Genomic DNA, 14,723 nt, shown 5'->3' on the forward strand with positions numbered 1-14,723 from the left:
TAATGTTCCTTGTAAATCAGATACTGAGAGATATTAAAAGTCTAATTATCACAGGCCTAAAAGATCATTAACAATATTCTTAACAAGTCCTAATTACATTTGTTTGACAGGGAAAGATTCACTAATTTAAGCATCCAAGTAGGAAACTCCAACTGCCCAGGTTCTATATTTGCACCATAGGAAAGAATGGAAAAGTGATAGTTATAGATCAAGAAAGTGGAATACTTAAGAAATGCTTTAAAGGTGACATCCTAATTCCATTAGCTTACCCTGGGTACAACTACAGAAATTTATTTTTTCTCTACTAGACTTAAAATCTCCAAATCATAACTTTTAAGCAAGATTGTTCAGGTTTCTACCAGGAACTTTGCAGACACACAGCTATGACAAGAAACAATTCAGTTCTACAGTTTTTAAGAATGTCCACTAATTTCCTACCAATAGGGCATTAGTACTTAGTTTGATTATGTCAGTGCAATGTTGTCAACAACAAGAAAATTACTCCAGACTATGTAAACTCTGTTGCAAAAAAGACAGAAATATTGTCTACATGGTTCCAAGATTTAAACAGCCATTTTGACTTTAAAATAAAAACAAACTTGGGGCTGAGGCTATAGCTCAGTGGTAAAGTGCTTGGAGTGTGTGAGGTACTGGGATCAATCTTCAGCACCACATAAAAATAAATAAAGATATCCTATGTTCATATACAACTAAAAATAAAAGAAAAACAAACTTCTCCAACTAACCTTGTATATTGTCCTTCTTCAGGTCTAGCCGTTCAAGTAAGGGAATGAGGTAGGCACCGCTCTTGCCTGTTCCATTTTTTGCTCTAGCTAAGATATCCCTACCAGACAAAGCAATGGGAATGCTCTCCTCCTAAAAGACAATTTAATGCAAACACTTTTTTGAATAAAAGCAGTATACAAGCTAATTCTTCTCTAAAATAATATATTTTGGTATTGCTTTTAAGTGTCTTACATTTCCATTTTACATGAATACAAAAATCAAAATAAATTAACAGGACCAGTGAACAGCACCATCATTGTCAACCAATATCCACAACTCATAAGGATACATTTTAGGGCTGGGGATATAGCTCAGCTGATAGAGTGCTTACCTTGCATGCACAAGGCCCTGGGTTCAATCCCCAGCACCACAAAAAAGGGATATATTTTAAGTTGCATTCCAATATAATAACTATGTGAATGTATATGTGTGTACAAAGAAGATGGAGGAAACAGAAAGGACCATAAAAAAGAACCTGAACATATGGATAAAAAGGCAAAGAATATTTCTTTAAAAATGGGGGGCAGGCCTTAGGATTGTGGCTCAGTGGCAGAGCGCTTGCCTCACACATAAGAGGCATTGGATTCAGTCCTCAGCACCACATAAAATAAAGGTATTGTGTCCATCTACAACTAAAAAAAAAATATTAAAAACAAAAATCAAACAAACAAACAAAAACCCACATACTGGGGGAACCCAGCAGCTCAGGAGGCTCAGGTAGGAGGATTGCGAGTTCAAAGTGAGCCTCAGCAACAGTGAGGCTCTAAGCAACTCAGTGAGACTCTATCTCTAAATAAAATATAAAAACAGGGCTGGGGATGTAGCTCAGTAGTCGAGTACCTGAGAGTTCAATCCCCAGCACATGCCCCCAGACTCTCCCCCCTCAAAAAGGGGGGAAAAAAAAACCCATCCCACCAACACCACCAAGGAATGACGATAATATTTTCAAACCAGTCAGCCTATCTGACTTTGTAGATTGGGTTGGAGGTGTAGCTCAATGGTAAAAGTGTGTGCTTAGAATGATGGAGGCCCAAGGTGCAATCCCTAGCACCAAAACCAAAAATAGTAACTTAGCTTATATTTGCATAAAACAGAAATAGGCTGGAAATGTTTAACCTCCAGTCCTATCTGGCATTTACTTATATAGTACATAAACCCCCAATGTCTGATATGTCTTACACCAAACTTCTTTATCCTGAAATGTGCTCAAATGGGAGTTCAATCCTATTTTGGTTATCTCATCCTATGGTCATATCTTTAATGACTTCTCATTTTCATATTTAGCTTACTTTGTCATGCATGTTTTACAAAGATAACAATACTTCCTATTTACTTGGAACACTGTAAAGGATTCCCATCAGTTATTAAAAATCAAGTACACATGTGCAGAGAGGAAAATGAAAGGAAGAACAAATACAAAAGGTCTGGGAATACAGATCAATAGTACAGCATCCTTGGGGTCATCCCCAGTACCAAAAACAAAAAAAATTTCTATAAACAAACAATAGACAACAGCATCTCAAACACACTATACCAGTCATTCAATAAGAGATTCTCTTTGGGGCTGGGGATGTGGCTCAAGCGGTAGCGCGCTCGCCTGGCATGCGTGCGACCCGGGTTCGATCCTCAGCACCACATACCAACAAAAGATGTTGTGTCCGCCAAGAACTAAAAAATAAATATTAAAAATTTCTCTCTCTCTCTCCTCTCTCACTCTCTCTTAAAAAAAAAAAAAAAAGATTCTCTTTATATTAGAAAACAATATATGCTGGAAGGATAGTTCATCTAAAAAACAACTAAGGTTTCACAAGTTTGAAAGTTTGTTTTGAACTCTCTGTAATTCTCTATCTTAAGGCAAATATCAAGTAAAAAACATATTCTGCCACTCTTCCACCACAATTTGACTTTACAGGCCAGCTAATTAGACATAACTAGCCTTTTCATTCTAATTTAATGATGTTATGACACTTCTTACTTTTTAGTAAGAAAAGTCCACCCTGTGTGACCTGAAGTTAAATTTTCACTTTAAAATGAATGACTGAAAAATTATGTTAAGAAGAATTGGGACAGAATTTTTAATTTGCAAAATTAAAAAATTAGGAAAATAAATAAAACAGATTCACAATCACATATTTATTCCTTCTACATGTAGGCTAATGATTGAAAGAAATGTCTCCAGTACTTTAAATAAATAATTAACAGGCAGCTTAACTTCCATCTCCCACCATGATACCATTTCTATCTAGAATGCCAGTCATACGAGTCAGATGAGTTCCAGATAGGCAAAATAATATAGCTGTCAGACCCATGAAAATGATTCAGTCCCAATACTGTTACTTTAGTCTTACAGACAGATTAAATAATCTGCTTATTGGGGTAAGGCAGTCAAAAGACAAAAACCTTTGACCCCTTGGCCTTTATTTCTCCCTTCCTTCAGGATTTGAGTCAACTTCATTAATCTTTAGTTGTTTCAGAGATTCCAACTACTCCCACAGGTTCACCCTCTTCTGTGGTTGTATGCTACTTGTGGACTGTGGTTTTTAAGAAGCTAATTGTACACTATTCAATTCTATATTATTGAAAAGTTAAGAAGGATGGTCTCTGTCTGGGTCAGGTTTTTAAAGAGTACTTTTGAAAAATTTAATGAGGGCAAAATTACGAATGGAGGACTGATGCTTATTATAACACGAAAAAACCCTGAAACCATTACACTAAATGTGAGAAGCCAGTCACAGACCACATACTGCATGAATCTATGTATATGAAATGTCCAAAAAGGGTTCCCTCCCCCTTCAGAACTGGGAACTGAACTCAGGTGCTCTATCACTAAGCTATATCCCCAGCCATACGCATGTATGTATGCATGCATGCATGTATTTATTGTTTTGACACAGGGTCTTCCTAATTTGCCCATGCTGGCCTTGAACTTGTGATCCTTCTTCAGACTCAAGTAACTGGGATTACAAGCATGTGCCACTACGCCCAGCTAAAGATGCAAATTTATAGGAACAGAAAGTAGATTTATGGTTGGGGATGCAGTTCAGTGGCAGAACATTTGCCCAGAATGCATGAGGCCCCTTGGTTCAGTCCTCGCTACTGCCAAAAAATAAAAAATAAAAATTAGCAGTTGCTTAAAGCTGTAGGGAAATGAAGGGTGATTGCTGAAAGTGTTTCTTTTGGGTGGGGGGGAACCAATTGTGGCAATGATCATACAACTCAACACAAAACTAATGAACTGTTTTCTTTAAATGTGTGAATTGTATGATATGTGATTTAAATCTCAAGTCACTGTCTCCTTCTCAAAAAACAATAAACCCCACAACTTTAGGTCTCTTTTAAGTCTATGTTCCACTTTAAGGTTTAGGGACTGATCCATAGGTATGATTACTGTGTTTCGTTTTACCCAGTAGCCCTTTCCTAACAGCAACCCAAATTCCCTCTAAGGAATTATATTCCTTCTTCACCCACTCTAATAAATCAGGTTTGGCTAAACTCCTAAGCCAGGTGGTAAACAGATAACAAAACTGAGGACATTTGAAAGTTCCCTTCTAAGAAGGAACTAAATATAAATTGTTGTAATGCATCCATTATAGCTTCCTAAGCCATTCAGACCTGCCTCAGTTTATGGCCATCTCCAAGTGTTTTTGCAGGCAAAAGCACATGTTCATCTCTGGGGAACTACTACCCCACAGCCTAGAATAAGACCACTTCTTATAGGTTGTCCTTCCATACTCTAATGGCTACAATCATATGCAACCATAGAAAGGTACACATCATATTATATTGAAATCATCTATACAACTAATTAGCTGTCCCTTCCACCAGACTTTAGGATTGAAACCTTATTTATCAGAATTTCAAGTGTTTAACACTTTCTAGGTCACTCAATACATGCTTGTTCAATGATATAATACTCAGTGATGTCACAGCATTTGACCTCAGCACAGCATGGATTCAACTTACATCTGTTGTCTTCATCAAACGGGTACAGGTAATAGTATGTGCTTACACATAAGTACACGCACATGTACATGCACTTACTTGTTTTCACTGAAAACATGAAAGTAGCAAAATGTGTACCCAGTGCCTACAACATGGTTCCCAATACTATTTCCCATTAAAAGGAAATCAGGGCTCCTTGAATTTCAAGGCTGGGGCACTATCAAGCATAAGATAATCCTGGTATCATGCCAAAAAGTAAGAAAGTGCTAAAGAAAAATAAAGAAGTACATCACAAAAACATAACAACTGGCATGAAAATGTTTTCAAAGGACAAATGTTTAGGCAATCTGGACATAAAAATATCAGTTAAAAAGGGAATTAATGAGTTCATACTGACAATACATAAACAGGGTGGGGGAAAGAGAAGGCTCTTCTTTATAAAAGGGTCAAAAATGGATGAAGTGCTACAGCCAGAAACTCATTATAACCCATAAGAGGAGATGAGACCAAGTCAGAATCATCAAAAGATGTTTAAATGAGGAAATTTTGATGAAGAGCAGAATATTAGCACAGTCTTCAATGTGCCCCAGGCTGCTTGTCTGTTTTAGAAAAGTAGTAATTAGATAGTAGCAATAAACAAATAAATAAAAATCAGATAACACTTTGACAAGGCCATCAGTTAACTAGAGGGACAATAGGTACATTTTTAAGTATGGTACTTTGAGAAGACTATAACATGACTTCTTCAATATTCTAGCTGAGAAAACATAACTTGAAGCTAATCACATGGAAATATCAGACAAACCCACAGGAGAAACTCCTTTACCCTATCAGGAAAAAAGAAAGGGGCTGTTTTAATGTGTTAATGTCCCAAGAGGGAAAAAAAACAGGTCATGATTAAAAAACAGGTTAAAGAAACAATAACTAGAGAGAAAATGGGGACTGAAATAAAATTTCCTATATATGTATAATCATGTCAAAAAGAATCAAAAAATTATGTAAAAATAAAAATATAATGCTAACAAAAAAAAAACCAGCACCACCACACACAACACAAAACCCAGACCCCCCCACACACACAAAAAAAAAACATAATCTACAAGCAATACTTGATTCCAGACTAGATTCTGTACCAGATAGGGAAAAAAAGCTATTAAAGGTATTTTGGGGTCAATTATTAATTAGAATATAAATGATATGTATCAATGTTAAAATTAATGATTAATGATAACGATACTGTAGTTAAAGAATATTCCTGTTCTTAGGAAATAGCCACAGAAAGATTTAGAGGTAAAGGACGTAATTCTATAACTCAACCTTAAAATTTTCAGAAAAATAGTGTGTATAGGTATGTAGACGAGAAAAGTTACACCACTGCTACAGATCAGAAAGAAAGTTTGTAATGTGTGAAACATAACCACATATGTATATATATGATAAAAAGAGTAAACATACCTGAATAGGAGATGGCTTTTCCCAGCCCATTTCAAAAATTCCCATCAATAACTCCCGTTTCAAACAGTAATCTTCAAACTCATTTCCTTTTGTGGAGGTCACATCCTAATTAAACAAACAATAAAATATGGTACAATGTGTTTGGTTAGTTAGCATGTTTTTAAATCTAAATTTATTTATTTATTTTGGTACTAGGAATTGAATCCAGGGGTGTTTAATCACTGAGTTATATCTGAGGCCCATTTTATTTATTTATTTTAAATTAAAGAAAAATTTTATATATATATATTATTATAGATGAACAATACATTTATTTATTTGTTTATTTACTTGTTTATTTGGTGTTGAGGATCGAACCCAGTGTCCCACTCATTTGAGACAAGTGCTCTACCTCTGAGCTATAACCCCAGCCCCCCCAGCCCATTTATTTATTTATTTATTTTTGAGAGAGAATCTTTAATATTTATTTTTTAGTTTTCGGTGGACACAATATCTTTGTTTGTATGTGGTGCTGAGGATCGAACCCGGGCTGCACGCATGCCAGGCGAGCGTGCTACCGCTTGAGCCACATCCCCAGCCCTATTTATTTATTTTTTTGAGGTAGGGTCTTGCTAAATGCTTAGGGCTTTGCTAAGTTGCTGAAGCTGGCTTTGAACTTGTTATCCTCCTTCCTTAGCCCCCTGAGTCACTGAGATTATTATCTAGGAGACTTTAACTCTTTACATACTTAAATATATACTAATTATTACTGTTTTAATCTATATCTCACCTTTTCCTAGAGAATAACCACTTTTCCTTCAACCACAGCCACTTTAAAATTATGCTTTGGGAAAAGGAACTCTGGTCCTGGTCTTCTAAGACTGGTAGAATACTGTTATTTCTAAACAAGTATCAATGCTATAAATTGCTGACCACAAATGTTAAGTCAAACCCTAGCTCTACCATCTTCAGCTACATCTAGGTTTCTTAAGTTCAGTATAAAGAAAATTCTGTTTTAAAATGGTGTCCTGTATCCACCAGGGGAGATAAACAAAAATGTTTCTAGCTATCTAAATGTCCCTTGGGAGAAAAAAAAAAAGCACTCCTGAGAACACTGAGTTTAAAAAAAACTAACTTCTTTAAATTTCCAAGTTCTTATACACAAAGTGGGTGTAATGCCTAACTTGAATATCTCACTAGGTTGCTGGGAAGAAAGGAAATTTTTGAGAAAATTAAGTAAAATGTGCATATTTATAAACATGTTATTTTTTACAACATAATATATTTCCACCCAAAAATGGTAAAAACAAAAAAATTGTGTCAGCCCAACATATATGAATAATTTCAACCATTTTTATTTAAAGTAAACTGTCTACTGTCCTATTACAAGGAACTACTTCTAGTTTACCCACCATTTTTACACTTGAATTCTACACCCAACTTACCGAAGTTTTGATTCTTAGATCCTTTGGAGGGAGTTTTAAAGTCTTTTTCCAGTCATCACCAGGTCTAGAGGGAAAATATAGTAAATGTGAACATCAAACTTCCTAGCCTCCTGACAGTTTGATAATACAAGATAATTCATTTAGAATATAATTAAGTTCTAAAAAGCACAGTAATGTCATATACTGGTATTTAAGAATATACTTAACAAGAGAGTTAACTTCAGAGGAAGTGATCTTAGGAAAATATAGGGATCAAAAATCAGGAACAGAAGAGTTTAAAGGCATCCATCTTGCTGGGCATCATAACTCATGCCTGTAACCCCAGTTACTGGGGAGGTTGATGACAGGAGGATTACAAGTTTGAGTGAAATCCTGTCTCAAAAAATAAAAAGGGCTGGGGACTTGGCTCAGAGGAAGAGCATCTGCCCTGGGTTCAATCCCCAGCATCCATCCATCCACAATCAATCAATCAATTAATCAAGGCATCCAACCTTTTAGGAGAAGCAGTGTAGTATACAGTGTATTATACAGAGCAACATCAAAACGTGTTTTGTTTAACCTACACAGTATTTTAATTTAAGTTAGCTGCTAACATTTAAAAAATAGGAGATACATCAGATTTCTTGACTTTCTTTAGAAACTGGAAGCTTCTCTGGGTTTGATCCCTAACACCACAAAAAAAGGAAAAAACTGTGGAATCTTAGCAACACTGTTTCAAATTCTTAACAGGGTAACATGTTGTTTAACTTTGAGTTTAAAATCAAGCAGCTGTCTCTTTAAATATGGCAAGAACCTTATAATTTGGCATGCTATTCTGTAGGCACTTTAGTTTGTAACTTTTGGTGACTAGTTAAAACCAAGGTGCCTAATTCACAGCAATTCAGAAGGCTAAGGCAGGAGGATCGGTTGAGCCCAGGAAAAATGTACCTCAACTTGAAAAGTTCAAGTCCTGACTACTTCTTATTAATTCTATAACCTTTTATAAACATCTATAAATCTCTATTCTCTAAAATGGGTTGCTAACAATTTTTTAACATATAAAGTACTCAATGTAAGAATATAAGAACCAATATAAGAATATATATAGCAATACAAGAACTCAATAGTTGCTGTTCAAAACATCTCAAAGGGTTAATTTATTTTACTTAAAGTTAGAGCCAACATAATACAAATACCCTAACACAGGTAACCCTTGCTACCAATTCCAAAGCCTTTCATCTCAGGCTATACCATCAAACTTTGAGTAAAAATGTCAATTCAACATCCTAGAAAACCAGCCTGTGCATTCAAATTTAATAGTACATGTTGGATAAGATACAAAACAAAACCTGCCCACAAGGTATTTGTAATCTTAAAACGTAAAATAACAATTAAAATAAGTGATAAGAGTTAAAACAGTAGATGTAATTTTAGAAGGCTTCATTAAAGAGGTGGCACACAAAAGTGATATCTGGAGAACCAACAGAACAAAAAAGAAACCATTAATCCCAGAGGGAAGAAAAAGATTAAAACCCACTATTGTCTTACAAAATAATTTTTAAATTGGAAAATACTATCATAATGAAGTAGCAAAACTTTACATTTCCTATCCTCAAGAAATAAAAGCAATCTAAATTTTGCTAGCCTATTCATATTTTGTCAAAACAAACTATAATTCAGAAAATACTGTTCATTTTCATACCAATTAAAACATACTTCTTAAAAATAAAATGCAAAAATCTCAATTCTCCCAGTAGGCATCCAAGTTCTGTTGGAGGTGGGAGATTTTTACTTTATTTTTTGATCCCAGAGGTGCTAAATCCCCGCTTGCACTTTGAAACAGTCTCCCTAAGTTGCTGACAGGAATTAATTCTTATATGTCACTAGTGAGCCATATAGCAGTAATTATCTTTATGATATTCTGAAACCATTTTACCCTAGGAAATAAAAAGATCTGGGTTATAATAAATATATACTTCAGTTAAGTATCATCATCTTATGCTCATGTTATATTTTTAACAAAAAGCCAAACCTTGACTTGGGATCAAGAGTCTAAGTATCAATTCCCTATACTGAATATTTGGAGTGACAATTACCATTCAAATAACACTTAAAGAGGACAATTAGGCTACACTCAGCTTTAAAATATACTCTGTAGTGACAAGAAGCTCTTAAGCCTGAGCCAACAAATGGTTTGGGACTGTTCAAAAATGTGTTTCCAAGAGTTTAAATATCCTAAGTTCCCTTTGATTTGTGTATTCGTGAAAAAAATAAATAAAAAAGGAGGGGAAAAATGAATATCCAGGAACTAAAAAAAGTTACGAATAAATTTTCTAAGGCTGGTCATGTTTTAAAAATTGAGTCTTCAAATTAGCTTCTTTAAAAAAATTTCCAATTGGTTTTAAAACCGCTGTTTAAAATTTAAATTAGGGTAAGATGCAGTGTTAACACTGGAAAAACAACACTGACAAAAACAAAATGAGGGGCTGGGGATGTGGCTCAGGCGGTAGCTCGCTCGCCTGGCATGCGTGCGGCCCGGGTTCGATCCTCAGCACCACATACCAACAAAGATGTTGTGTTCGCCGAGAACTAAAGAATAAAAAATATTAAAAATTCTTTCTCTCTCTCCTCTCTCTCACTCTCTCTTTAAAAACAAAAATGAATCTGATAATTTCATTCATTTGTAACAAATCCAGCTAATAACTATATAAGGATTAGGAAAGTCAGGAATGTTTCCAAAAATAATTTACACAAAATTAATGTACATCACCTGTGCCTATATGCATTACTTGCTAAATTATGTTATTCTACTATAAATATCTACTGACCATAAAACAGCCATCTTCCTCTTTACAATCAAAATGATTACATTAAGGTCTGAACAACAGAAAAAGAAACCTTGGTTCCACAGTGGGTTTATTATTTTCTAACACTTACTTAATAGTGGTGGTCATACTCTGTGCTTGCTGCTGAGTGCCATTATTGATTGTGTTGGTGTTTTTCAACTGGTTCATCTGTTGCTGTGACTGTGTGCCCCCTCCTCCGGGGCCACCACTGGGCTTCACAGGGCCCCTCAGCTGACCATTTTGACTGGACAGACCCATTATAACAGGGTTCTCTGTTCTGGCCGTGCTCATGCTGTGTTAATTGCAAAGGTGTCTCTTTCAAACTTCAAAACTTTTGAAAGTCAGTAGAGAAACTGTAATAACAGTTTATTAGGCTCTCCAAAATGAAGAGATAAATAAGTCTTGCTCAATATATGAGTCCTTTATTGCAATGCAGGCAAGCACCTGTAAGTCTCTGAACGGTAAGCAGCAGTAACTTGCTGTCATGCACCGAATCAACTTTTTATTTTTAAAAAGCCCTCTAACAAGCTTGAGTAATATCTGAATTCACTCACTTCAATCTGAAACAAAGAAAAAATTAAGTTAGCACACACAGGAAAGTTAAGAAGAAAACTGTTTCCCTTTTAAAGAATTTCTTTAGAACTGTCATCTTTAAAAAAAAATAAGAATACTGCCATACTTAGGTCAAATCACTAGCGAAGCTAGGAGAGACAGTGATGAGCTGCCTCAAAAACCAGTCAGTAGTGAGACCAATCTCAAACCATTAAAAATGTGAGATCAAAGCAACCCATAGAAAATTATGGTGGAAAAATACTATGATTAAATAGCATTATTAAATATCTTGGAAAGATACTATGATTAAATTAGCATTACTAGTCAAAAAAACACAATCCGAGCCGGGTGCGGTGGCGCAGGCCTATAATCCCAGTGGCTGGGGAGGCTGAGGCAGGAGGATCACAAGTTCAAAGCCAGCCTCCAAAACTTAATGAGGCCCTAAGCAATTCAGTGAGACCCTGTCTCTAAATATAAAACAAAAAAAGGGCTGGGGATGTGGCTCAGTGGTTAAATGACCCCGAGTTCAATCCCAGTACCAAAAAAAGGAAAAAAACAGTTTCCTCCCTAATGAATTCTCTACAAGTCTCTGCCACCTTTAAAAGTTAATGATTCATTATACTTAATCACATTACAACTCAGTGAAATATCAATCTATTTAATGTAATTCTAGATTTCAACAAGGCAATTTATTTTTTTATTTTTCTGTCAGCAACCAAGAACCTTTGAAGGGCTGGGGATGTGGCTCAAGCGGTAGTGTGCTCGCCTGGCGTGCGGGCGGCCCGGGTTCGATCCACAGCACCACATACCAACAAAGATGTTGTGTCCGCCGAGAACTAAAAAATAAATATTAAAATTCTCTCTCTCTCCTCTCTCACTCTCTCTTTAAAAAAAAAAAAATTCTCTCTCTCTCTGCCCCCTCTCTCACTCTCTTTAAAAAAAAAAAAAAGAACCTTTGAAGAGTTAAATTAGCTTTTAACTTGAACATTGTGCTTTAAAAAACAAACAAACAAAAAAAACAACTTTTGTTCCCTTCTGAATTTCAACTATTGAACTTAATGAAGAAATATATTTTCTTTTTTTCCCTTAAGTTTTTGTCCTTTAAAACAATAAATAGGATATGGACATGCCTATATGTCAAAATCTTTTGCTTCAAAAACAGCCAAGAAAATTTTTATTTACCTTAATAAAACCTAGAAACTAAAAAGTTACTAGTTACTTCTCAATAACACTTTTCAAAAAGTAAATTTCCTGTTAAAAAGCTAAACACACTAGTGACTTCAATAAAACTTTCCAAACAACCCAGAGTAGTAAATCTAATTACTAGTTCTTGAAAAGATCTGGTCAACTTCCTCTATTTTTCAATTGTTTCCCAAAATAAAAAAATTTAAAGCTTAATAACAACTTATACCAGAAAACAAAAAGTCCAACAGTTATTTTTTAACTCCTTTCCTTTTCTCCTCTCCCCCCCAATACTAAAGTGATGATGAGTTTTGCCATACACCAAAATCTCAAAAATTTAAAGCCAAGATAACTCAAAAAATTAGGGAGAAAAGCTTCCTAGTTACATCTACCTTTAAAAAAATTTTTTTAATAAGTTGCTCACAAGCAAATCCTGAATGTATCACATACACTGAGCTGTTTATTTAGAAGTTTCCCTGACCCCTATTATCTGTTTACATGGTTAAGATCTACTTTTCTGTATTGAAAAGGTTTATATTATGATCAACAATATCACATAGTTCATAGGGAGATTTTCTTGTTTGCAAAGCACTAAGACGATGAAGAAGGAACCTCTAAAGACTGAGAGATAGTCGTCATTGTCCATCAAGCACAGTAAGACTTCCTATCTCCTTAAATCCAAAATGAGATAACTGCTCCCTTCTTAAACTGACACCTGCATTGCAGCTTTATGTCTCAGAGAAAGAACTATTCCTCCTACCCCCTTCCCAATTTAGAATTCCTAGTTACATTTCTACGTTTTTCAAAAACCCGAAGGAACGTAGACTACTTGGGAGGAGTCCCTGTCGGAGTTAATTACAACACTTCCCAGATCGTAGTTAGCAATTGACAGTTTCACACCCAAAACAGTATCGTCATCTCCAACAAGAGCTTTTGTTTGCAAATGCAGCGCAATTCCTTCTCTAAGCTTTGGCAGCTAGTTGGAGTGCCTGGGATTTACTCTTAAGGGAAAAGGAGACTGTAGAAGAAAAAGGGGAGATAGGGGAAAGAGACAAGCCAATGATTGAAGCCCCATAACTACAGGGCGATAATTTCTTGGGGCCCCCCCTCCCCCAACCACACACACTCAAGTCAGCTCCCTCAAACCAGAAACACAAAGGGTTGGGGCCCTGCAATCCTATCTGCGCAACAAGAGCCAGGAACGAGCTCCGCCGGTTGGAAACAATAGGGACTCCCCCTGTAAGGTCCCTAGGAGGTTCCCCCAAACCCAAAAAGCCCCTACTTTCCTCCACGACTCGGGGACTCCCTAAGCACCGTGTTACTGACCTACAAGATCTACTGCAATCAAGCAGCTGCCGGTCCTCCTCTGAACCGAACCTTTCAATACGGCATATCCCTGCCGCCCCCTATAGGGCCGCCTCGTACCCTATAACCTCCACCATCACCCCCACCCCCGGTCCCAGCCGCCCCTTTTGGCACCCTTTCCCATCATCTTCCACCAAGCTCCTGCGAGCTCTTGGCCCGCCTATCCTCCCGACCCCGCCGCGCACCACATTCCTATATTCCACTCCTCTCAGGCGCCCCCACCCCACACAGCTGCCGCCAGCTTTCCTCCCAAGGCCGGGAGAGGCCTCAGGCCTCCGCCCCAGAGAGCCCCCCACGCCGGCCCTAGGGGCTCCCCGCAGCCCCCAGGGCACCGCTGGCCTCGGCCCCACCGCCTCACCCCACACCCCGCGGCTCGGGCCCGAGTCCTACCACCGAGGCCACTGCCGCTCGGCACCCTCGGTCCTTTATTGTTGACTCGAAGCTCCCAAAATGGCGGCGGCTCCTTCCTCCTCGGAAACCTCCGCCCGCCCCCACCCGGCCCCTCGCAAAGGCCTCCGCCCGCCCCCGCCCCGCCCCCGCCCGCTCCGGGGGCCGCGCCGCCCACACCCGCGCCGCGGGCTCCCAGCCCTACCTCCGCTGCTGCCCGCGCTCGCGGTGCCGCCGAAGTCGTCGCCGGGCTGAGCTAACTCGGCTCCTCTGCCCCCTCCCTCCTTCCCAGCCTTCTCCGCATGGCGGCCGCCGCGGCTCCTCCTCCACTCAAGATGGCGAGAGCTCGGCCGCCGCCGCTGCGGCGTCACGGCCTGCCAGCTTGGCGGCGGGGACAACCCTGCCGGGGACGCTCGCTGAGGAGAAAACGGGGGGCCGTTCTCTGGCGCCGACGAGAGAGAAGCTCGAGGGGAAACCCTGGCTCCTTCCGGAATGGACAGAAGGCTGCTTTTTCCACAGCTGAGAAGTGGTTGGGGAATGGTGGCTGGGAAGAGTTGCCCTGACTTCGCCCTAAAGGGAACTTCAGGTGCTATGAGGAGGACCTGCTTAATCTTGACCAAGGGCACGTTCTGAGAACAGTCTGATCGGGCTCGGGGACGGGATGCTGACCTGACAGCTCCTGCGGGCCGGGGAGGCAGCTGCGGTGCTGGGGCCGCGTCCGAGCCCCTTGGGGCGCGCCTCCATCCAGGAACGCGCGGAACTAATGGCCTGGAGGCGCTGGCGCGCGCCTGCCGCGGGGCCGGAA

The 14,723-nt window shown here is 38.6% G+C and overlaps 1 protein-coding gene across 3 annotated transcripts in view; it reads right to left on the bottom strand.

Annotated features, from left to right (window-relative positions):
* The window catches only part of Ddx6 (DEAD-box helicase 6), a 32,496-nt gene extending 17,789 nt beyond the window's left edge, over positions 1 to 14,707 (bottom strand). Inside the window, exons 1-5 of one of the 3 annotated variants that reach the window (XM_013359990.4) lie at positions 14,588 to 14,707; positions 10,524 to 10,992; positions 7,608 to 7,671; positions 6,184 to 6,288; positions 747 to 876 (exon numbers count right to left, since the gene is read on the bottom strand). In XM_013359990.4, coding sequence (XP_013215444.1) covers positions 747 to 876; positions 6,184 to 6,288; positions 7,608 to 7,671; positions 10,524 to 10,723 — 499 coding nt within the window. In that variant the 5' untranslated portion in view covers positions 10,724 to 10,992; positions 14,588 to 14,707. Of the gene's footprint in view, positions 1 to 746; positions 877 to 6,183; positions 6,289 to 7,607; positions 7,672 to 10,523; positions 10,993 to 13,921; positions 14,026 to 14,123; positions 14,264 to 14,587 lie in introns of those variants that run through there. The other 2 variants (XM_078047121.1, XM_005328339.3) reach the window with 2 other exon arrangements.
* Positions 14,708 to 14,723: the final 16 nt, after the last annotated feature.

Source organism: Ictidomys tridecemlineatus, chromosome 4 (genome assembly GCF_052094955.1).
Source record: "Ictidomys tridecemlineatus isolate mIctTri1 chromosome 4, mIctTri1.hap1, whole genome shotgun sequence".
Lineage (NCBI taxonomy): Eukaryota > Metazoa > Chordata > Mammalia > Rodentia > Sciuridae > Ictidomys > Ictidomys tridecemlineatus.